This window comes from Alternaria alternata (assembly GCF_001642055.1).
Source record: "Alternaria alternata strain SRC1lrK2f unplaced genomic scaffold CC77scaffold_40, whole genome shotgun sequence".
Classification (NCBI taxonomy): domain Eukaryota; kingdom Fungi; phylum Ascomycota; class Dothideomycetes; order Pleosporales; family Pleosporaceae; genus Alternaria; species Alternaria alternata.
The window spans coordinates 113,857-134,867 of NW_017306229.1; the positions used below are offsets into that span (position 1 = coordinate 113,857).

Sequence of the window (21,011 nt, forward strand, 5' to 3'; positions counted from 1 at the left end):
CCTACACTCTTGTAGGACATGGATTCGGCGGACTGACCCATTGGACCAGCCACAGTACACACGGTACACCTACGGCAACAGTCATACATTACTTGACGAAAGTGGGGCTTACCGAGACGGTTCATATGGACGATCAGATTCCCTTCGTCACCAGTCTTCTCGGCTCTCCCTCCCCGAGATGTTTTTTCTCCGTACGTTCTACTCACAGAAAAATGATTGTGATTAGTTGTGGGGTTCCCTTCAGGAGTGATGCACAGCCACAAAAACATGACAGTCGACATATCCGATGACCAATCTGTACGCGGCCTTGCAGAAGAAGCTTCCCTTACTTTTACTATATTTATAACACGTGGGGTAGGCAGCTAAGCTTCTCACATGCGAAGACACCTACGTGTACGCCATCTCCACGTCTACCCCATGTGTCTATATGATCTTTTGAGTTGGTGTTCGGTTTGTGTTCAACTGTAGCGAGATGAGGCTAACCATGAGTTCGAGTCCACAGAACACCCATCTCCAGGTATGGCGGCCCTTTTTCTTACTCTCATCTCAAATCCCGCTCTTGGCTTTGGCATTTTTACTTCTTCCTTACACTAGCCAACAAACACTGTCGATCGACATGATGCGCAGTAATTGAGGCTCTGAAAGAGCGAATCAAGAGATTACCTCGGATCACCTGCTACCAATCTCTTGGTCAGTCCGACATAAGACCGCACAGCCGACTGATCTGGCATACGCATGCACGTTTCCGCCATCCCCCCATGTTGTTTCTCTCGATCCTACAACGCATTCAGCGAATAGGGACCTGACCCAACGAGGTGTGCCGTACGATGTGCAACCACATATGCAAATGTTATGCAGTAGGGTACAGATGCAGGAACCCTTGACATGGCAAGTCTCCAAGAGCGGGAAAGACCTGACCACGGGGCGTGTACGTCGGCATAACAAGACATCGTGGAATCCGAGGTAGGTATAAAGCCGTCACGGCTCAGCTGTAGTGAATACCCAGCTATTTCGATTCCATTACTTTTGCTAATCCTTCCAATATGAAGTGCACCATTCTCGCCACTGTCCTCGGCCTTGCGTCGCTTGCCGTATCTGCTCCTGCAGCACTTGTTTCGCGCCAGGCGTCTCTCGAGCAGGTCACAGACAGCTATATGTTCGACATCTCCATCGACGAGTTCATCACAAACCGTAATACAAAGAACCCTCCTGAGTTAGATTGGTCCAGTAACGGGTGTACTGCGAGTCCAGATAATCCGTTTGGATTTGACTGTATGTTCTCGCATCTCCTACCTCTATCCTTCTCATTATTCCATTCCCTTTTCCATATTTCATCCAACGAACGCTCCATCTCTTCTTCTCATACTAATACACATGCTTACAGTCATAAACTCCTGCTACCGCCACGACTTTGGCTACCGTAACTTCAAGGCGCAAAACCGCTTCGAAGCGAACAAGGCGCGAATCGACGATAATTTCAAAACGGACATGTTCAATCAGTGTGCGAATGAGTCGGCAAAGGGCCCGTGTGAGGCTACTGCTACGCTGTACTATGAGGCTGTTAAGGCGTTTGGGAGGAGGGATTTGGAGACGGCGGAAGCAGAATGATTGCTACGAGTTTAAACGTTTCGAGATAAGCTATCAATGAACAACATATCAGATACCAGAGCTGAAGTACGTACGCATGATGCCATTGTGTATTTCTTGGTATTTTCAGATAAACTAAAGGACTCTAAAAGTGTTTGGTTCTCAGTTTGTTGGTAGACGTGTCTTATCGATAAGACGCAGCATCCTCGGCCATTTCCCATCTGGGCGTCGATCTCCAAGCCCTCGTCATCCCATCAATTGATCAGGGTCCAAGTCCCTATTCAAAACCGCTATTAACCTAGGCCATATCCCGTCTTACACCTCCAGAAACCTCGCCATGTCTCACCCTGAACATTCTAGTCATTCCATCCAAATCCGACACCCTCGACCGAGGTCATCCGAAGTCGCAGACCCTGTGATGCGTCCGCGTGGGCTGATTCTTGGCGCCCGACAATATGGCCGATGAGTACGAGCTCGCTGCAGCTCCTGGTTCCTCAGCTTCAGTAAACACAACAATGCCGCCGGAGGAAGCTGAGGAATTACATGGCGTGGATGCGCGATTGCATAAGAGCACGCTGAGAAAGTTGGACTGCTTGTTACTTCCGTTTCTGGCGCTGCTGTTCTTGTTTAATGCGCTCGATAAGTCGAATGTAGGTACCCGCGACCCAAAAAGAAAAGTTTATGCTAATCCGGTTCAGATTGGAAATGCAGAATCTGCGCACTTTACGGCGGATGTCGGACTAGATAAGGGTGCGCTGAACACCGCTGTCGCGCTCTTCTTCGCCTTCTTCGTTGCATTACAACCCGTCGGCGCGGCGCTGGGAAGAAGATATGGCATGGTGCTCTGGGTACCTAGTTGCATGATTCTTTGGGGAGTATGCACAGCGTTGCATGCGTGGGTACGGCATAGATGGCAGCTTTATACGTTGCGCATACTCATCGGGTGTCTTGAAGGTATGGATAGCATCCTCGGAACATTATAAGTACAGCGCTGACATGATGGCTAGCGGGATTCTACCCAGTCACTGTCACATATCTCTCCCTCTTCTACACACGCTTCGAGTTCGGCAGACGGCTCTCATTCTTCTACGGTCAGGCAGCCGTCGGCGGTGCTCTCGGTGGCCTTATAAGCTACCTTGTCTTCTCCCACTTCGGAAATGATGAGGAAGGCTCGGACAAAGATTGGCGACCGTGGCAGGTGCTGTTTCTACTTGAGGGCACACTCACTATCGTTGTGGCATTCATCGGATACTTCTGGCTACCACACAGCGTAGAGACGGCATGGTTTCTAACACCTGAGGAACGTCAGTATGCATCGGCGCGTGTTGTGAGAGATCGAGACATACAGAATGCGCCTGCGGCCGTTCAAGAAGACGAGCACGAAACGGAAGATACCTACGACGAGGAGTCCCGAGGCCTTCTTGACTCGTCCAAGCATTCGGCCTCCACAATCACACCAACACGACAACTGGTGGACGACCATGGACTCAGTCCCCACGATATATTATCCGCAGTCTTCAACACCAAGATTTGGCACATTCTAGCCTGTAATGTCCTGTCCGCCGTCCCGGTCTATGCCTTCTCCGTCTTCCTCCCGCTCGTACTAGCACCTCTGACCGAGGACGCGAACCCTGCGCTCATCAACTTGCTCACTGCACCGCCACATATTTGTGGAGCCATCGTACTATACTTCGCCGCCAGCTATAGCGACAAGCATCGCATACGCCTCAAGCCGATCATGTTAGGTCTGCTCATCATGGTAGCGGGTTTGATTCTCGTGGTTTTGCTCCCAAGCTCATGGGCAGTACCCCGTTACATCGCCCTCAACATTCTCCTCTCTGGCACCTACATTGCTTCCCCGCTTACTGTAGCCTGGATATCTGGTAACACACCATCGCCCGGCAAGCGTGCATTGCTCCTCGGTATCAATGGCTGGGGCAATCTTGCTGGAGTCATCTCAGCTATCTTGTTTCGACCAAAATATGCAGCGGGTGGCTATATTGTGCCTTTTTGGTGGACACTTGCGTCTGTTGCATTAGCGGCGTTTGGATATGTGCTTTTCTACAGACGCTTAAAGCACGAGAACGAGACAAGGCAGGGAATTCTGCGCAAGTGGAGTGAAGATGACGTTGAGGCAGAGAGAGTGCATGGTAGAGGACCGCTACCGCAGCAACAGCAGTGGCTGAGGAGAGCTATCGACGTGACGCGGTCACATGCGAAGCTTGCCTCGATTGGTGATTGGCTTGAGCAGGCTGTACGAGGCAGAGAAGGTGACGATAGACTTACGTTTGTTTATGGACTTTGAGGCGAAGCAGCCTTACACCCCACATCCTGACTTTAGAGCAGTCTGAAGCGCTATTGAAGCGATTCAAGGCACTAATGTCACCGGTTCTCAGCCGCAGCTGAGGAGCAATTGACTTATAGCACGGCAAAAAAGAAAAGAAGTTACTCGCTCTTTTCGTCTATGACTTGACTCTACTTCATCTCGAACGGCAAATGACATGGCAAACACGACCATACCTAACGGCTCACAATATCATCTCTGGAAGCCCGAGCCTTTGGCTCGTGGCACGTTCTCGATACTGTCTTCGTCACTGCTCACTATGGTCTTATGCATTTGGACAGCTGTTCATCTGAACATTCCCGAGCACAACAGACCTATCTCACAAATGTGGCGAAAGTTACGCTGGATGGTCGTAGGACTTTTTGCTCCAGAATGGGTAACTCACATCATTTATGTCACATTGAACGAATGCTGACTGAATTCAGGTCGTTTGGACTGCTTATTGTCAGCATATTGACGCAATAAAGATTGGGAAGACAATGCGAAAGGCTTTCAGTCAGCCAGAGCCCCCAAATTTTGTGAACAATTTGCCAACACTCCTAAGAGGCATCTTGCCATCTGTCCCCAACGCGTGGGGCAAGATTGGACTTACGACAGGGTCTCTCGAACAAACTGAGCAAGTGTCACAACATACGGACGTCGAACCCGGTCCGAAGATGAGAAGATACCCGTGGACACACGCACATTCCCTCTACGCCATGATGGGTGGATTTGTCGTTGATACTCATGATCTAGGCTACGACTATCTACCCCGGGAACGGCAAAGGATGACGTTAACACTAAGGGGCCTCACATTCATTGCTGATTATAATCCTGACATCCTCCCGGATCTTTCCGTTTCTGCAATAAAAGACAAGAGCAAAGCAAGCATGTTCACGAAGATGATAACTATCGCCCAGGCGCTGTGGTTTGGCATTCAGTGCGTAACTCGATCGACACTGGGTCTTTCGATCTCACTCTTGGAGATTAATACTGCCATCCATGCTGCCTGTGCCCTGACTCTGTACCTTTTCTTTTGGTGGAACAAGCCACTTGATGTTCAGGAGCCAACCGTTTGTACACACGCAGATCTACATCCCATCGCCGCCTTCGACACTGTCCAAAGACTGTACCCGCGCGTCCGCTTTTCACCAGTCGATTTGGACAATACTGAAGACAACGATATTGTGGACTCTTCGACTGACCCTGGAACAGCCGTCTTTCATCCTAAAGTTCAGCATATCTCGCTAAAGCCATCGAAGGATCCGAAATTTCGATCGAAAGGTTCTCTTGTATATCACGGCTTTGTTTTCCGCAAGAACATGAAGCTCTCAGCTAATGGAGAGAGGTACGAACAGTTGACCGAGTTAGACTTTTACCGCTTCAAGCTAGCCTCACAGGCTGCTAGGAGGTACTCATTACGTACGGGTGAAAAGTGTTCCTTCTTCGATGTACGTTCGAGGAATCGTTCCGAAACTATGTATGCGCTCGTAGGAGCTGACGAGCCGAAACCCGGGCTCAATTTTCTCGTGGTAGGATTCCTTCTAGCAGGCCTTTTTTACGGCGGTGTGCATCTCATTGTCTGGAATCGACCTTTTCGTGGTAGAACCGACGAACTGCTTTGGAAGTCGAGCAGCATTACAATTCTGGTTTCGGGCATAGTTGCCATGATATTGGAATTGGCGCAAAACTTCGCGGCCATTAACCGACAAATAGATCGTACAGTGTGGAGATTTGCGGCAAAGGCTTCCGGTCATGCCTCCACGGTGGGCTATTGTCTTTTCGCACCTCTCTACATCTTCGCGAGAGTTTTCATCATTGTGGAATGTTTCCTGGACGTATTTCATCTTCCCGACTCGGCTTTCGGAACCCCTCGATGGTCGCAATATTTCCCGCATATCGGATGATGGGATTCACTGGCTTTAAATAGGAGTGTGTGTACATGACTACCACCCCAATGCATGTCATACCTGTCGTTTTGTTGTTGCGTCTGTCTCGAGGGTACATTATAACTTTAACCCCGGTTCTCCTTAGTCATGTATCGAATCAAGATCGAGGGCCAGATCGAACCGCTTTTTCGCGACTGTGCTCCGTGCAGCATCTAGATCTTTTCTTCGCGATCCATGTTCCCCAGTTCTTCGCCACGGAGTAGCCGATACTCCAACCCCTTGTAGCGATATCAGGGGCTCTTCGACTGCGCTAGCGTGCGGCTACACCCGTGGCGCAAGCTTAGCACCAGAACCACGACTCAATTCGGCATAACACTACTAGCGAAGCGTCGCTGTCACGTAAATTCACTGCATGTGGCGCTGCACGAGTTGTGGACAATGTCAGTGATATTGGTGGCTTGCTATGGATCATGCCATCTTAGTTATAGCAGGTTAATGATGAGCTGGGCAGATATTTATGGCTGTGTATATAATGAAGTCGAGAAAACCTAGTAGATCGTGTAGGCAAGGTCTGGCTTTATTGCTTCATACACTCTTTTGAACTGTCTTCCAGCGATCGAATCCACTACGTTCATTCATTCACTCATTAAGCCTTCATCATGCGAATCAGCACACTCTTTACAGGCACAGCTCTCCTTTTGGGCTCTGAAGTTTTCGCAGCCACGATCTCTCAGAACGCGCGGTGTGGTAAAGGGTTTGGAGGACTTGTTTGTCCTGGAAAATCTACCAGTGTTGGACCATGCTGCTCACAGTACGGGTGGTGGTACGTTTCACTCTGCACTTTCCTATTCTTCTGGTAGACCTCGCTAAGACTCCGTAGTGGAAGAACGGAGGAGCACTGCTACATCTCTAAGGGATGCCAGTCAGGCTTCGGCTCTTGCTCAACGTCCTCTTCCCCATCGAAACAACCCCCTACATCGTCTTCCTCGCCCACGCCTTCGAAACTGAAGACCTCGACCAACGGCAAATGTGGCGTCGGTTCAAGCCAGACCTGTTTGGGTAGTGTGTTTGGCAACTGCTGCTCCCAGTATGGGTATTGTGGTAATAGCAATGCGTACTGCGGATCGGGTTGCCAGACTAAGTTTGGCTCCTGCAAGGCTACACCGGCCGGGCCTTCGAGTATCTTGGTACTTCCATCTACAACAACCACCCAACCGATAATCAGCGCCTCTGCCACTTCGCAGCGAGTCTCCACTAATGCCAGATGTGGAGCTACTTTCGGCGGACAGACCTGCAAAGGAAGTAAGTGGGGTAATTGCTGCAGTCAGTACTCGTACTGTGGAAGTACAGACGCATATTGTGCACCTGAGACCTGCCAGAAAGGGTTCGGCGATTGCAAAGCTGTATCTTCCTCAAGTACCGCGCCTTCTTCCACCCAACACAGTGCGTCGTTGGTCACTGTCACTTCTGTGCTTCCGTCATCATCTTCGTCCTTGACGGATATATCATCCACATCGTACAGCTCGGCAGAGATGTCAAGCAGTATCACGTCAATCTCATCAGATCCAGCTGTTACCCCAGAGGCTGTGAGCTCATCATCATCTTCTTCGCCTGTTGTCCCTTCAGACACATCCTCCGCATCCAGCGAGATGACGACCAGTGCGTCTGTGTCCGCAACAGAGCCCGTTTCCTCTCCGACCTCTCCAACTCCAACTCCAACTCCAACTCCAACTCCAACAGAAACTTCGACTGAAGCTTCCCCCACAACCAGCGATACCCCCTCGACGACAACAACACTCGACCTGTCATCGTCAACGTCCTCCACCCCAAGTCCAAGTCCACCAAAACCCACGCAGCTCGTTGTAAACCCTGGCTTCGAAGACGCTACAACTGACCCCTGGGTTCTGTTCCCTTTTGGTGAATACTCCACCGTGGCCCCGTCCGATCCGCAGTACGGTAGCAAGAGCGTCCGCGTGACCCGACGAGCCGGCCTCTTCGCCAGCGCGCGTCAAATACCTCAAGTCAGCGAAGCAGGCACCTACACGGCATCCTTCAGCGTCAAAGTCGATGGTACAGTTGGAGCTCCATGTTACATCTCTTTGACGGGCCTTATCGAGAAGGAGTATGGACAAGTCGAGGTGCAGGAGTGGACGAAGTTTAGTGGTACGGCTGCGCTGGCAGCGGATAGTAGGAACTATGTGAGGATTGTAGTGAGCTGTTTGCAGACTGCGCAGACGGGGTATGTGTGGTTTGATGATATTACTCTGACCAGGGTTGGTTGATTGAAAGTAAGTTTTCGGTGTGGTAAAGAAGGCTTCTTTTGTATGGAGGGAACATGATTTCATTTTACAAACAGTGCCAATGGAATAAAAAAGCAGATGACACACAAAGAAACCATCAGCTTCGTATAAATTTCTTGTGCAGGCAGATACTTCTTTGCTAGCATACATAATTTCCGTACCTTGGCCGCGGCAACACTTGAGTGACGTATTCAGCCCTACATCTTCTCGCAACAGTAACTAATATACAAGTACTGAAGTGCTCCAGCGGAACAATCAATATTTTGCTTTTTGCAATTCCCCCAAGTTGCTAGATTGTACGCAACAGACGTGACGGTCATATCATCGTCTTCGCAGAAAACCTTGGCACCATGAAGGAAAGTTCTAGGCTGACAATATCCGTCCTTCTGGAACATGTTCTCGATATCGGCTTGGTCGCAGTTGCCTTCTCCAAAGACGACACCCTGCGTTGCGGAGCACTGAGTCTGCATGTTGCTAGAGATAGAAGTCAGCTCGTAGTCTCGTCCAGGCACCCTGGCGATTGAATGTATAGGTAAGGACGAACTTGACGATCAAACAGGTCTGTACGGTGCCAACACCAATCTGGCCATCGGGACAGCCTTTGCCCATGACTGAGCGAGCAAAGAGCATAAGGGCCCCAGCAGCGGCGAGCTTCATGCTGTTTGCGTTGAGTCTAGTTGTCGGCTATCTCCCAAAGTACGATGTGCTCGTACAGGATTGAAAGTCTCGAAAGCAAATTCAGGTGTATGAATAGTATGAAGATGAAGGTTCTTGAGGAGCGAGAAGGTAGTTTGCAAGACCTACCGCGTCAACTGTCGCCTGATATATAATCCTCTGGAATTCTATATGGCCGTATGGCTTCACAGCAGTGATCTTGTTGGGCCAGTCGGTGACCGACCGCTAAATCTCACTGAAGGATCATTGAGTCCATAGTCCCATGACCAGAAGGACCAGAAGGACCATAACCGGACCATCTGAGACCGGACCAACAACATCGCTTGTTTGCAGCAGGCATCGGCCGATAGCATCGCCCGGTCGCTTCGTACTCGTGTTTTTCCATGTCTATAACTGTTATACAGTACATGCAGATCATGCTTCCAGCCTACCTAGGTAAGCTTGCTGCTGCATGTTCTTCGTCAGGCACATTGCATTCTCACAACTATCACCTCTCAAGTGGCCTCGGACACCGACCCCAACTCCATACCTCTGGATTCTCGGGTGCTGTAGTCATGTGTTCGTCCTGGATACCTCTTTTTCATTATGAGGCGAACGAGGCGGTGCGGAAGAGACATGCTATGGTGTCGACAGAGGCATCATCCAGCCGGATAATCCAGTCTTCAGGCGATCTTCGCCCATCGCTCGAAACGTATATTGCTCGACGAGCGGTGCCTATGTGCCATTCAAACACGAGCTGACGACAGAAGGTACAGACAAGCTACTCCACCAACATGCTTAGCCGTCTAGCGAGATGCTTGACCCATACGCCCTGTCAGACCAGCTTACCCTAAGATATATGACCGGATAAATGAGCCCTCACTCGGATTAATAGCCAACCACCTCTGTCGCATCACAGCACCCCTGCCTAGCGCCTCACCTTATCAAAGTCTTCGGCTGCTCCCGCTTCTAGTTTCCTGGAGTTTGGCAGATTGAAAGTATGTTTTTGGTGCGGCAAAGGAGGCTTTTGGTGCAGATATATTCTGATAGTCGTGCCTCATCACATCCCCCATGTTACATTTGACCCATCAATCATATCAATATCCTATCTTGTCTCATCCATGCCTTACCACCGGCCACCAAACTTTACAAGCTCCCTCCTTCCCACGACCGCTGACGCAACGGTACACACTGCTCCCACAGCCACCAGCATTGCCCTCGCCATGTTCAGACTCGCCCACTTGTCCATCAACTCGTGTACTGTCTCGCCCTCGGCGGCAAATGCTTCGACGTTCTTGTTGCTCAACGATGCGGTCGCGAGTTCGTCCTTCTTGCCTAGAAGCTTGTCGTTGGTGGGTGCCATGGCGAGGAGCGTGAAGGGGACGATGCTGGGGAGGAGGATGGTCGCGAGAGCGTTCAGGCGAAAAGGTGTGGATTTGGGATCTTCTGTTGGGGATGTTAGCACGTGAGATGGTCGGGGAGTGGGTAGACGGGTGGGGTGTAGTGTTGAAGTATTGACGCGCATTGGAGGGACATGGGGTGTGACGTACGGTTATAGGCCAAGTACCCGGTTGCTAGAGCTGAGACAATGGCTAATGGCCTCGCGATTGCGCCGCCTCGTGTGAAGATTGTGTGCCATTGCTTTACTGCGAGGGGAGCGGGGGCTTGCATTGCGGCGGGGATGCCGACTACCGAAAGGCATACATTGGATCCTAGCATGCTTGTCAGTCATGCCATGCTGTATAATGTATATGAAGGCTTTTCAAGTTTGGGTATGCGCCTTCATCCCTGGCGTAACTTACCTAGTAAGAACACGCTCCCCGTTATGCCTACAGCCTGCGCGATTGCCAGCGCAGTAGGCGTCTTCTGCGTGAGTAGATTGTCCATTGTGTGCGAGTACGCGAGCAATTGGTGCTGGGTTTGCGGTTTCTAGAGGCGTCAGATGGTTCGTACTTTGAGACGGGATGCCTGACTGTTGGTGGTCAACTGGTAGTGGGCCTGGACGCTCCACGTGGGACACGCGCTACGTCAAGCTTCCCCGCGGAACCCGGTCACGGCGAATGAAACTCCGATCTCCGACACATGCCATAGGTCAGTCGCATCATTCATCTTCATACAATCCATTCTAGAAAAACTCGTCTATTCCTTTTCACGCCTCTTGACAGCATTTATTGTGAATAGCTCATGTTTGACCTTTTCTAGTTCTACAACGCCTTCCACAACATCCTCCTGATCTTGATAATGTGCCATCAAGCCCCAATGAGTCGGTCTTCACCCGAAAGATAATGCATCTTCCCAATCGGTACCCCAAGATTCCGCAAGATGCCATAAGCCGTCACATTGTGAAAGAAGCTGTCAAAACGAGGGCTATATCAGTATACCGGCTAGACGTGGAGAAATCCATGAGAGCACTTACAAATTTGGGAGAACAAACTCCTGCAAATACGTCAAGCCGTTCAGATCGAAATGCCACATGTTGGGTACGTCGATAACCACGGGCATATCCTCCTTTCCCTCGAATGCCTCCGGGCGTGCCTTCTCGAAACATTCCAAGGCCTGATCGATTTGCGTGTACAAATCCTGGAAAGAGGCTGCGTCGAACTTGAACGTGGGTACTTCCATGCCGGCAAGGCGCTGGAGTGCCCTTGTAGCGGTGGTAACCTGGAAAAAGATTTGAAGCGCGAGAGGCTGTAGTTGAAGCATCATTAACTTTATGTTCTGTTCTCTAGGTGACAAGTCGACGCGATACGTACATGCATATCTGGAGCGAGTCTAGCCCCCAAGGCTTTCGAGTGCGGATACCCGTTTTTGTCGCACCATGCCTCAGCCTTCCTCAAAACCTCCAGATGGTTTTGCATCGCTTTTCGAAGTGCGGGTACGCATAGTTCGTAGGTAGGTACCGTCGATTTCATTTTTACTTGCTCTCTAAATTGTATGGTATGTGTTGCTCACGTGGGACTCGGCGGCTTAAGTGCATCCCTGGTCAGATGGGATGGTGGTCAACTTGTGATATAGCCCGCATCTCCCCGATGCTAAGCCCCGAGAATGGTCTCCGCATGGGTTATGCATCACCGCTATAATTTGATCAACAGTGCTTCATTTTTGATCGAGTACCTTAGCTACCACGGCCTTGACGCTGGACGCGCCCTCGCGAATCCCCCGTGTCTACAAACATCCATATGCGGAAGCCTCCCATACTTTCGAAAGTATCCCCTGAACTTTCGCACTGATCTCGTTCTGCATTGTGGCACAATTGTTCCGCCTCTGCTCCGCCTGCACGATCTGCAGCTTCTTTTGAAGGTGATCCAGCCCTTGCTTCACGACAATGCGACCCACAACTCTACACTCCTCGCTGTCCAACACGTATCGGCTTAATTGGAAGGTGCTGTCGCCAAGCTCAGCGCGGCTTTCATTGCTATCTTTGTCAATAGGAACGCCCGATGGCGCAAACTTTGCCTGCCCTGCAACGTAAAGGGTACAAAGGATTTCCAGTTCGCGAAGAAGAGTCGTAGTGCGCGTTGGATCTGAAGCACATGTGCTGCACTCCATCATGGCACTATGTAGGTTTGATAGCTTCTGATCAAGTTGCAGCACCTTCTCTAGTGTACTGTAGGCTGCGACAGGGCCCCGTACTTCAATGCTGATGTCGTTCTCGTGTCCTCGACACATGCATTGCCTTGTCTGGTCGCTTGACAGAGGTCCCTGTATATGTAGTTAGCAAATATGACAGGCAAGGTCTTTTGCTTGGCCCGGATGCTATACCCTAATGGTCATCTCTGACTCCAGAATAGATCAAAGCGATGCTACTGCGAATTATTTGGGAATAAAGAGAGAGATTGAACGCATAGTATTTGTAAGGTCATCAGCCGGAAGTGATGCTTTGTACTGGTGCCGCGGAGCTGAATGTGAAGCAAAAAGGCGGAAATCATTGCTTACAGTGAGCAGACAAAGCTTATCTCGTGATGCTCTCAACATCGCTGTCATAATTTAAGCCATGATCTATTTCAGACTCGTGTGTAAACGCGGTACCAGAAACCTTGGCTAGTACATGAAACGCGATCTTCGCGCCTGCACGTAAGTACAACCAGCATGCAGTTGCCTCAAAAACCTGGAAGTTGATCAGCGACTCGTTGATGCCCGATGTTCTTCAGTGTGTGAGTCGTAGTTGATGTTTCGGGGTATCATTATGATGCGTGTGCAAGGAGATTGACTAGGTTCTGTCCATGGTGATCTCGGAGACACATCCGAGGACACGGACCTCGGTGCTTGTGCACTCAACGCGCCGTAATCAGATCTGTATCGAGTCCACCATTTCCCCGCTTCCCCAAAACTCACGACTCTGACCTGCCTGAGATACCATAATCGCCAAGCTCAGGTCAGCTACCTAGGTACAGTTGTAATCGGGACGAAACATTTCCTATGCTTTTAGGCATGTGCATTACGAGTACTGACGCAGACACCGGTGTTTCGGCCGCGGTACCCGTTACCAAGAACACACGATAGCAAGACCCATGTTCGACTTCGTAATTAAGATGGCAATGAAGCTGCAATCAGAGCGTTGATTGTACAACACTCGCGGCAAGATATGGCGTGCTAAATCTGGACCTTCCATCGCAAGGGACTGCCAGCCCTGAACGTTGCTAGGTAAGCTCGGTCCCCGAGGCCGACTTCTGACTAAAGCTTCACGAAACGCTGCCGTCCGCGACGGTTGGGGTTATTGGTTATAACGAGGAAGTTAGCTACCAGAGAGTGACGTCTCCTACGAGATCGAACGAGACGTTTCGTAGGGAAAACTTTGGCGCAACCCAGATTGCCCAATGCCATTTGTAAGGCATGTCGGCACCAAGCCGGTATATTCTTACCCAACGTACTTACAGAATGGTTCGCGGAATCATCAATGCGACGGCAGATCCGGAAGTGTTTGTGTCATGAAGATCTCCTACTCGGAGACGGAAGACGTAGCATGGACGTCCATTCGAGGGATGCGGAGTGAAACCTCAGCTTATGTCTCGGCACTATCCATTGTCATCGAGGCGCTTTATTGCCTACGTATGAGCGAGGTCGTCAGCGATAGCTGCTTCGACCGAGTGCTTTCGACCGAAAATGCATTCATAGAGTACGAAAAGCAGTCATATATATATAAGCCTGACTTCCATACAGCGGCGTGCCATGATCGACGACAAGTACCGGCAACTAGATTTTAGTGTCGATCAGGCCAGAAACCAGTGTCCAGGAGCGTTTTATCTAGGCGACGACAGTAAAAGGATGATAAGAGACAGGATTTGTGAACTTGACGTGTGTGTCTTGCGTCAGCGGAAATATCTCCGGATTTACAAGGGGGATTCGCACTCGGTAACGGTGAGTGGCTAGCGGCAGTCATAGCACTAAGGGAAACGGCCGGCGCAAACGTTCTATAGCTGGCTCATCGACCATTCTGGGGTCCTTACTCTTATGCAGTGGGCATTCGAGCCTCACTTGGTTGTTGTCAGCCCTACTACTGTGGCACAAAGTTTGCACATACTCCAAATGGGCCATGGATCCCTAGAGCTGTTGAGTGCGCAGTACCGTTTGTTGGTCCCTTGCTAATTAGTCAGGCAAACGCATATGTGCATTCGAATCGAGTTTCATCTTGTAAGCCCGTGATTGTCACTTTGTATATGTTACAACACGTTCAGTCAGTCGTCTTTCATATCAATCTATTCGAGGCCAACTTTTAACTTTTGCACACGCTACACATGTCCTATTGCCGTTTTAAAAGATAACGCAAACAAGCATCGCGAAGCTGCCAGCATGAAACCATCGCGTCTGGGCTTCCGCCGGCTGCGGAACTCTTGCGATATATGCACACTTTCGAAGCTCAAATGTAGTCGCGAAAAACCAGTCTGTCAACGTTGCGTCGACCGAGGCTGCCAACAAGACTGCAACTACAGCGTAGCACGCCGTCCAGGCAGGCGGCGTCAAACATCTGTGATCTCGGATGAAGTGGGGTCGTACGGTACGGAAAACGCTGTTGGTACAGTGCGAGTGAAGCGGGGAACGGCGCCTCTAACACCCTCTTCAACCCTGGCGGACTCGCTGCTTCCGACAGAGCGTCACGATTCGACTCGGAGCACCCCTCAACAAAACGATACAAGAGATGGAAAGGCACGCACGGTTCTATTATCGCCAGGAATGGCTTCCATAGGGTCATTTACGAACATGTCAATGGAACTGCCACATGATGCCGACACAGTTGACTTTGGATCTATGGATGATCTTTCGCTATGGGAGTGGGGTACAAGTGGAGTCGATCCAGATTGCACAAACGGTCACCACTCAGGTTCTGTGGAGCAGATGTGGGGTCTTCCGTCAAGTCAGGTCATGCTCAATGGTACGAAGTTCGGCGCCGGTGTCATTGCCGGAGAACCAACGCAAGAGCCATCACCACCCATGAGCCAGATAGGCCGACAGACCACATACCAGGACGATCAAATCCTTCTTACACACGTAACCGGCTTTTCCAAGGATCCCATTTCTTCTGATACAACTGCTTCAGACCTCCTCTTCGACCTATCCAAGGATGTGGATTGCCAATGCTCTTCCCAATTGAGTCAGCTCATCTACTTGGTTAGTCTTCGGCTTGCGAAACCCACTACTCTAGACGTTGTCTTTGCTGTGGAGCAACAGTTAAACAGGACAAAGGACACAATCTCTACGTGCGCGCAATGCTCCTTCAACTCGCCGTACGTGAGCATGATGTTTTGTACTTCTATAAGCTGGGTAATTGAGCATCTGCAGACGTACATACGTGAGTCGAATTCAGTGAGCGCGCTCAATAGTCAAGTCACATACCTGACGATTGGTGGTTTGACACTGAGTAAAGAGATGTCACACTCATGTTTTGAGGCACTAGTAAAGCTTCGCCTCAGACGAGTCGTCCAGACAGCACGAGAATTGGCAGTGCTCGACATCCAGACCAAGAGTACGCTTTTGGATGGGATGCGGTCAGCAGCAGTCGATACTGGAGCTGCAGCGCAACAGATGTTTGGGATGTTGGAGATGAGGGGCGCATCTTAGAGGAAGAAAGCTACTTCCCAAGAGACTCTCAACACCAAATCCAGGAGAGCGCAGGTCGCTGTATTCTGGTTCAATATTAACATGAGGTAACAATACACGAAGTTACGATCCTCTTCCCAGTCAACAAAGCGTTGGGTCGTTCGTCTTATCTGTGGAACACTTTCGTATCGCATTGGGGGAATTCTTTTATGGAGAGACTTCAATTGGAATTCAACCACACATAGTGCGGCATATCAAGGAATCACCATCTCACAGGCATCCAATACGATATTTCAAATGACACCGTGATCTAAGCAGAAACGCTACGACCAGCAGATGTGTGTACGTGATGTTTTTATGCAATCCACAACCAGCAACAAACGACCTGATATCTGCCGGGCTCTTGACATTGCATCTGCAATCCTCAAACTCTCATCGGCAGGGAAATTGCAATTGCTATTCAGGCCAACGACCATGCAGAGTATGCTGATGGTTTGTCCGAAACCCGTACGATTTGGTATGTACCGAAATCAATGATCCATATGCCCCGGGACAATTGTCATACTCGTTCGGCTCGGAGCCGAGTAAGCTCCAGAAGCGTATTGGTTCAATTTCAGTTGAGCTTTGTAACATCGAATTGCGATTTTGGTTACCTTTTTTCCCTTTCCCTAGAAGGAGGGCGCCTACCTCGTGCTTATCTCCTGCATGAGCGGTGGGCTCATCCCGAACTATCTTCATTATCACCTGCTATCACTAGCCTACTTCGACTCGCTTCACTTTTCAGTTTGTGTTAGGATATTATCTAACAAACGTCCTTGAATTTTCTTCCTACTCTCCCACCACTACCAACAATCAACTGATCACACCCAAGCGACAGAAATATCAGTGTCCGTAAATGATGGAAGAGCTGTCTCCTGAGGTATGTCGAGTTCGTTATGCCACTACCATCCAGAAAGATAAAACTGATCGACTTTAATATGTCCAGCCTCGCTACAGGCTGGTTGGTGCTCACATAAGAAGACAGTCAATATGGCATATCGCAATAGTTCTTGTCGTTATCTGGGTGGCGCAGAATTACATTCGAACGTGGAAGCGTCTGCGACACATTCCTAGTGCGCATATCACTGCACCATTCTCCTACTACTGGCTAGGTCGTACCACCTACAGCGGTCGTCAATACTGGGTCCTTCGCGATCTCCACGCTAAACATGGCCCGCTTGTGCGCATCGGGCCCAACGAAGTCCTCACTGACGACCCCAACGTCCTGCGCACTGTCTCGTCCACGCGGAGCAATTACGCTCGCAGCGACTGGTATCACGCCGGCCGCTTCAATCCGTATCGTGACAACTTGTTTACGATTATTGACCCAGGAGCGCACAAGAAGGCGAAAGCCAGATCTATGGCGGCGTACAACGGGCGTGATACTGGTGGCCTTGAAGGCATAATCGATGAGCAGGTCAAGATCTTCATAGACGTTATTCGAAATCGCTACGTGGTAGCTTCGCCAGGAAACGGTCAGCCGCTGCTGGATCTGGTGGCCATCACGTCCTATTTCACCATGGATGTCATCACACGGATGGGGTTTGGCAAAGCAGTTGGCTATCTCGAAGACGAAAAGGATCACTACGACTTCCTTGGAACTGTGGATGAGCTCTGGCCGAGAATGTCGACGGTGGCTGATGTACCTTGGATTCGCAAGTTTTTGTTCTCGCCTTTTGTACTCAAGTTCGTGGGGCCAAAAACCAGTGATACGAAGGGCTTTGGAGCGCTCATGGGGTACGTCACAGCGAGCCTGGACTCTGGATACTCGTCTTGGGTTTTAGTTGAGCGGTTCCGCTGATGTTGTATTAGTTTCGCAGCTGAATGGGTCGGTCGTCGCTTTTCAGCACCTGATGGTGGACACAAGGACTTTCTGGCAAGTTTCCGCCCCAATTTTCCCTTCCATGTACACCTGATCCATGGAAATTGTCGAGCTGACAGTCTTCGTATAGGCCTCACTTATGGCTAAGGGCTTCACAGAGGAAGAGTGCCAATCCGAAGGCCTATTCCTCCTGCTAGCTGGGAGTGAGAGCACCGCCAACGCCATGCGTTCTATCCTGGTACATACCATGAGCTCACCTACGGTATACAATCGCCTCGTCGCCGAGATTCAGAACGCGGTACGCGCGGAGAACGTCTCATACCCTATAACCTTGGATCAGGCACGGAGATTGCCATATCTGCAGGCAATCATCTACGAAGGCCTCCGTATGCGCCCACCCATCCTAGGTCTTTTTCCTAAAATCGTACCCCTGGACGAATCACCCATCTTTCACGAGAAATTGCTACCCCCAGGCACCGCTGTATGCATGAACATGTCATCCATGCTGCAGTCAACGGCTTTGTTCGGCGCCGATGCCGACGTATTCCGTCCAGAGCGCTTCACGGAGGCAGACGAAGAGACACGCAGGCAGATGGAGCTAGACGTTGAGATGGTGTTTGGTTATGGGGGCTGGGTTTGTGCGGGCAAGAATATTGCTATGATGGACATTGCAAAAGTGGTATTCGAGGTATGTTCCTATATGTGTAACAGTCTTGGCGTGATGGTCGCTGAACTTGAACAGATGTTTCGCTTGTTCGACCTACAGCTAGTGAAGCCGTTTGAGCCGTGCGACAACATCGGTTACGGCGTGTTTATGGATAAAGGGTTGAAGGTAAGGGTATCGGCAAAGATGTGAGAAAAGTGGTCATGCTCGTAGTTGGGAGACTTCGAGGGCTGGAAGAAATAACGCAGAAAGATCCGATGGATAGACCGCTCACTAACGAGTCTCTTGCCCGCGGCATTCCCACGTCCCTTAGTGGAGTCAAAATGACCCTTCTTCGTTCAGCCGTTAACCTATCTATCAACAAACTGTCTCATGTTGCATTGATTGTCCCTATCTTGTTCAGTGTATATCCTGGGTCGGTTATGCTCGAAGATAATCCCCGTGGTGTATTTGTACCTGTGTTTCCCACCGCAGTCGGAGTAACACAAGAAATGATTGGATGTTGGATATGTATGTGACAAAGCGGTCATTGTCATCTACTGGATGCCAGGTAACGGACAAAAAGCAACCAAGTTTCTTCCCATATCAGTTAGGAATGAATCACGACACACTTGGAGCACTAGAACAGGTGATTTACTCTAGTTCATGGCGTGTAAGTATCAAAATGTCCCAACGTTGTTTCCTGTATCCGTCCAAGCTACCTATTTCCATTATCTTCACCATCACATGCCCCAAAAACATCTTACAAGATGATTGCAACTCATTACCAGGCTTTTGTGCGCTTCAGTCTTAAGGGTAAACCATCCCGTGGCTTGACAGCCGTAATACCCGCAGGCTGAGGCACATAACTTTTGTCCGCCATCTCAAACTCAAAGCTACCCACAAAGGCGGCGATGAAAGCTCGTAATTCGACCTTGGCATATCCCGCTCCAATGCACTTCCGCGGTCCATGCAGAAAAGTAAGGAAAGCATAATTGGTATGGGCATTACCATGGTTGTTAGCTCGGCCGCTGTCTTCATCAATCCATCGGCCTGGATCGAATGCATCGGCCGTTTCGCCGTAGAAGGATGCAAACCGGTTCATGGCAGCGGGAACGATCCAAAGACGTGTTCCAGCTGGAATGGCAGTGCCGAGAACGGTGGTGTCTTCTGTGGCGACGCGCGAGGTGATGGGCGAGGTGGGCATGAGACGGAGCGTTTCGTTCACGACGGCATTGAGGATGGGGAGAGTGTCGAGGGTAGCGAATTCAGTAAACCTTTCTGCGTCGTTGGCGAAGAAGCGATAGGGGATGTGGCTGCGAAGTTCGGCACGGAGACTGTCTTGCCAGGCTGGTTGGGTGGCAAGCAGCCAGAGAGTCCAGGTCAAAGTCGCTGAAGTTGGCTCGTACCTATCTTGCGGTCAGTATGATATCATCATAAATCATCTAAACTTGTGTCATACCCTGCACCGATGATGGTCAAGAGCTGGCCAACAAGTTCGTCATCCGTCAGTGTTCCACTTTGTATGAGCTGCAGTAAGAGCGCCTTTTGGCCACTGTCTTCAGTGACTTCTTTCTTTCTCTCTTCTAAAAAGGTACTGCAAAGCTGTCGCAGCCTGATGCGAGCATCCTCGATATCGCGGTTGAACTTGCGTGGTAAGAGTCTTAATAACCAGGCCGGCAACAAAGCATTGGCAATGAACAGTAGACGCACGCCTTCTTTGCTACCAGTCACGAGCTCATATAAATCGGTAAGCTCATTTGGTTCCCGTAGTGTGTTGAAATCCTTTCCTAATGCCGCCAAACCGATGGCATCGAGGGTACCCTTGTTGCCCCAAGGCAGGACATCCACTACAAAGTCCGTTGAGTCAGGTGAAGCAGCGGACTGTTCCATTGTTTCCACCATGTCAATAGCTTTCGACCAAAAAAGTGGGCAAAGATCTTGGACGTTTCGATGGCCAAAGGCCGGCTGGATACGTTTTCGGAGATATTTATGCTCATCGCCTTCCAAGATGAGAAGCGATGGTCCTAGGATTTGGCTGAGCAATCGTCGAGCTACCGCTGGCTTGGTGAAAGCATATGCGCGACGAACCAGTACCTCAGATAGGGCCTCATTACTGACTAGCAGGATATGACTGACGTTCATGAACCCATAGAAATGAATCAAGCCCTGGTTCGGTATAGAGTTGGCCATGTCCAGATAGGCTTGACCACGGGGATTGGTGAACTGGAGGAGTCCATGGCCGAGGAATGGTAGTCCACCCTACGATGACTTAGTCAGTAATGTCTTGGGCACGTTATGGTGATGTCTTACCCTGGCTGTGGGGAGATGTCGAAACGCGTTGAAGAGACGTGGGTGAACTTCGATCTTGTACACTAGGAAAATCACGAGACTTGCGGCCAGCGTGGCGCAGAGCGCTAATAAAGACAATGGGCTCGACATGGAGAAGAAGAGGAGTAGTTCGGCATACACGATAGATACGGATAATGCTAAAGAGAAGTTGACAAAACTCTGATAACATGCATGCAGTGGATGCCTACCGCCCTCATACAGAACGACGTTCGTTGTCTAGAACCAGGGTGCCTAATTCTGAGCTGACTTGAGAAGAGGTCCAGACTCGAACGCTTCGCGAAGTGAGCGGAGCACCATTGTCGGCGGACGGTTGACGGCTGGCGCATCTGGTCGGGTAATACGCGGGTTGTAGGCAATCGACCCGAAC

General features: G+C 50.2%; 11 protein-coding genes across 11 annotated transcripts; 6 read left to right on the forward strand and 5 right to left on the reverse strand.

The window, feature by feature from the left end:
- Positions 1-1,164: 1,164 nt before the first annotated feature.
- Positions 1,165-2,030, forward strand: CC77DRAFT_1026513 (phospholipase A2). Its single transcript, XM_018526274.1, has 2 exons — positions 1,165-1,611; positions 1,683-2,030. Exon 1 carries the CDS (start codon positions 1,375-1,377, stop codon positions 1,606-1,608), a length of 234 nt encoding a protein of 77 aa, XP_018379060.1. The 5' UTR covers positions 1,165-1,374; the 3' UTR covers positions 1,609-1,611; positions 1,683-2,030.
- CC77DRAFT_662761 (MFS general substrate transporter) lies at positions 1,734-4,191 on the forward strand. Its single transcript, XM_018532654.1, has 3 exons — positions 1,734-2,237; positions 2,286-2,541; positions 2,595-4,191. Exons 1-3 carry the CDS (start codon positions 2,043-2,045, stop codon positions 3,890-3,892), a joined length of 1,749 nt encoding a protein of 582 aa, XP_018379061.1. The 5' UTR covers positions 1,734-2,042; the 3' UTR covers positions 3,893-4,191.
- CC77DRAFT_662483 (hypothetical protein) lies at positions 3,991-6,138 on the forward strand. The gene is made up of 2 exons (XM_018532652.1): positions 3,991-4,307; positions 4,357-6,138. The coding sequence occupies exons 1-2, from the start codon at positions 4,089-4,091 to the stop codon at positions 5,815-5,817; spliced, it is 1,680 nt and encodes a 559-aa protein (XP_018379062.1). The 5' UTR covers positions 3,991-4,088; the 3' UTR covers positions 5,818-6,138.
- Positions 6,139-7,046: 908 nt separating this feature from the next.
- On the forward strand, positions 7,047-7,196 carry CC77DRAFT_921894 (hypothetical protein; the record flags this gene model as incomplete). Its single annotated transcript, XM_018533726.1, has 1 exon — positions 7,047-7,196. A coding segment is annotated over one exon (150 nt), but the record flags the coding sequence as incomplete, so codon positions are not given.
- Positions 7,197-8,195: 999 nt separating this feature from the next.
- CC77DRAFT_1026515 (hypothetical protein) lies at positions 8,196-8,968 on the reverse strand. The gene is made up of 2 exons (XM_018526275.1): positions 8,644-8,968; positions 8,196-8,573 (listed from the first exon to the last, which is right to left on the reverse strand). The coding sequence occupies exons 1-2, from the start codon at positions 8,754-8,756 to the stop codon at positions 8,297-8,299; spliced, it is 390 nt and encodes a 129-aa protein (XP_018379064.1). The 5' UTR covers positions 8,757-8,968; the 3' UTR covers positions 8,196-8,296.
- A 911-nt stretch (positions 8,969-9,879) lies between these two features.
- On the reverse strand, positions 9,880-10,640 carry CC77DRAFT_1067718 (hypothetical protein; the record flags this gene model as incomplete). Its single annotated transcript, XM_018529026.1, has 3 exons — positions 9,880-10,199; positions 10,304-10,465; positions 10,556-10,640. The coding sequence occupies 3 exons, from the start codon at positions 10,638-10,640 to the stop codon at positions 9,880-9,882; spliced, it is 567 nt and encodes a 188-aa protein (XP_018379065.1).
- A 243-nt stretch (positions 10,641-10,883) lies between these two features.
- Positions 10,884-11,755, reverse strand: CC77DRAFT_1026517 (hypothetical protein). The gene has a single exon (XM_018526276.1). The coding sequence runs from the start codon at positions 11,457-11,459 to the stop codon at positions 11,166-11,168; it is 294 nt and encodes a 97-aa protein (XP_018379066.1). The 5' UTR covers positions 11,460-11,755; the 3' UTR covers positions 10,884-11,165.
- An 89-nt stretch (positions 11,756-11,844) lies between these two features.
- CC77DRAFT_1026518 (hypothetical protein) lies at positions 11,845-12,812 on the reverse strand. The gene is made up of 2 exons (XM_018526277.1): positions 12,516-12,812; positions 11,845-12,455 (listed from the first exon to the last, which is right to left on the reverse strand). Exons 1-2 carry the CDS (start codon positions 12,525-12,527, stop codon positions 11,919-11,921), a joined length of 549 nt encoding a protein of 182 aa, XP_018379067.1. The 5' UTR covers positions 12,528-12,812; the 3' UTR covers positions 11,845-11,918.
- A 1,578-nt stretch (positions 12,813-14,390) lies between these two features.
- Positions 14,391-16,105, forward strand: CC77DRAFT_663004 (hypothetical protein). Its single transcript, XM_018532655.1, has one exon. It carries the CDS (start codon positions 14,544-14,546, stop codon positions 15,807-15,809), a length of 1,266 nt encoding a protein of 421 aa, XP_018379068.1. The 5' UTR covers positions 14,391-14,543; the 3' UTR covers positions 15,810-16,105.
- A 581-nt stretch (positions 16,106-16,686) lies between these two features.
- On the forward strand, positions 16,687-18,505 carry CC77DRAFT_1084943 (pisatin demethylase; the record flags this gene model as incomplete). The annotated part of the gene is made up of 5 exons (XM_018529408.1): positions 16,687-16,707; positions 16,813-17,513; positions 17,640-17,703; positions 17,780-18,283; positions 18,392-18,505. 5 exons carry the CDS (start codon positions 16,687-16,689, stop codon positions 18,503-18,505), a joined length of 1,404 nt encoding a protein of 467 aa, XP_018379069.1.
- A 571-nt stretch (positions 18,506-19,076) lies between these two features.
- On the reverse strand, positions 19,077-20,734 carry CC77DRAFT_950549 (cytochrome P450; the record flags this gene model as incomplete). Its single annotated transcript, XM_018535327.1, has 3 exons — positions 19,077-19,701; positions 19,755-20,554; positions 20,606-20,734. The coding sequence occupies 3 exons, from the start codon at positions 20,732-20,734 to the stop codon at positions 19,077-19,079; spliced, it is 1,554 nt and encodes a 517-aa protein (XP_018379070.1).
- Between the last annotated feature and the right edge of the window lie 277 nt (positions 20,735-21,011).

Excerpts from the sequence above, each read along its gene's own strand:
- CC77DRAFT_663004 (XM_018532655.1), top strand. The coding sequence starts at position 14,544 with ATGAAACCATCGCGTCTGGGCTTCCGCCGGCTGCGGAACTCTTGCGAT.
- CC77DRAFT_662483 (XM_018532652.1), top strand. The coding sequence starts at position 4,089 with ATGGCAAACACGACCATACCTAACGGCTCACAATATCATCTCTGGAAG. Across the intron at positions 4,308-4,356 it reads GACTTTTTGCTCCAGAATGG|GTCGTTTGGACTGCTTATTG; the intron begins GTAACTCACATC and ends GACTGAATTCAG.
- CC77DRAFT_1026513 (XM_018526274.1), top strand. The coding sequence starts at position 1,375 with ATGCTTACAGTCATAAACTCCTGCTACCGCCACGACTTTGGCTACCGT.
- CC77DRAFT_1026517 (XM_018526276.1), bottom strand. The coding sequence starts at position 11,459 with ATGATGCTTCAACTACAGCCTCTCGCGCTTCAAATCTTTTTCCAGGTT.
- CC77DRAFT_662761 (XM_018532654.1), top strand. The coding sequence starts at position 2,043 with ATGGCCGATGAGTACGAGCTCGCTGCAGCTCCTGGTTCCTCAGCTTCA. Across the intron at positions 2,238-2,285 it reads ATGCGCTCGATAAGTCGAAT|ATTGGAAATGCAGAATCTGC; the intron begins GTAGGTACCCGC and ends AATCCGGTTCAG. Across the intron at positions 2,542-2,594 it reads ACTCATCGGGTGTCTTGAAG|CGGGATTCTACCCAGTCACT; the intron begins GTATGGATAGCA and ends CATGATGGCTAG.
- CC77DRAFT_1026515 (XM_018526275.1), bottom strand. The coding sequence starts at position 8,756 with ATGAAGCTCGCCGCTGCTGGGGCCCTTATGCTCTTTGCTCGCTCAGTC. Across the intron at positions 8,574-8,643 it reads CAGACCTGTTTGATCGTCAA|CAACATGCAGACTCAGTGCT; the intron begins GTTCGTCCTTAC and ends TTCTATCTCTAG.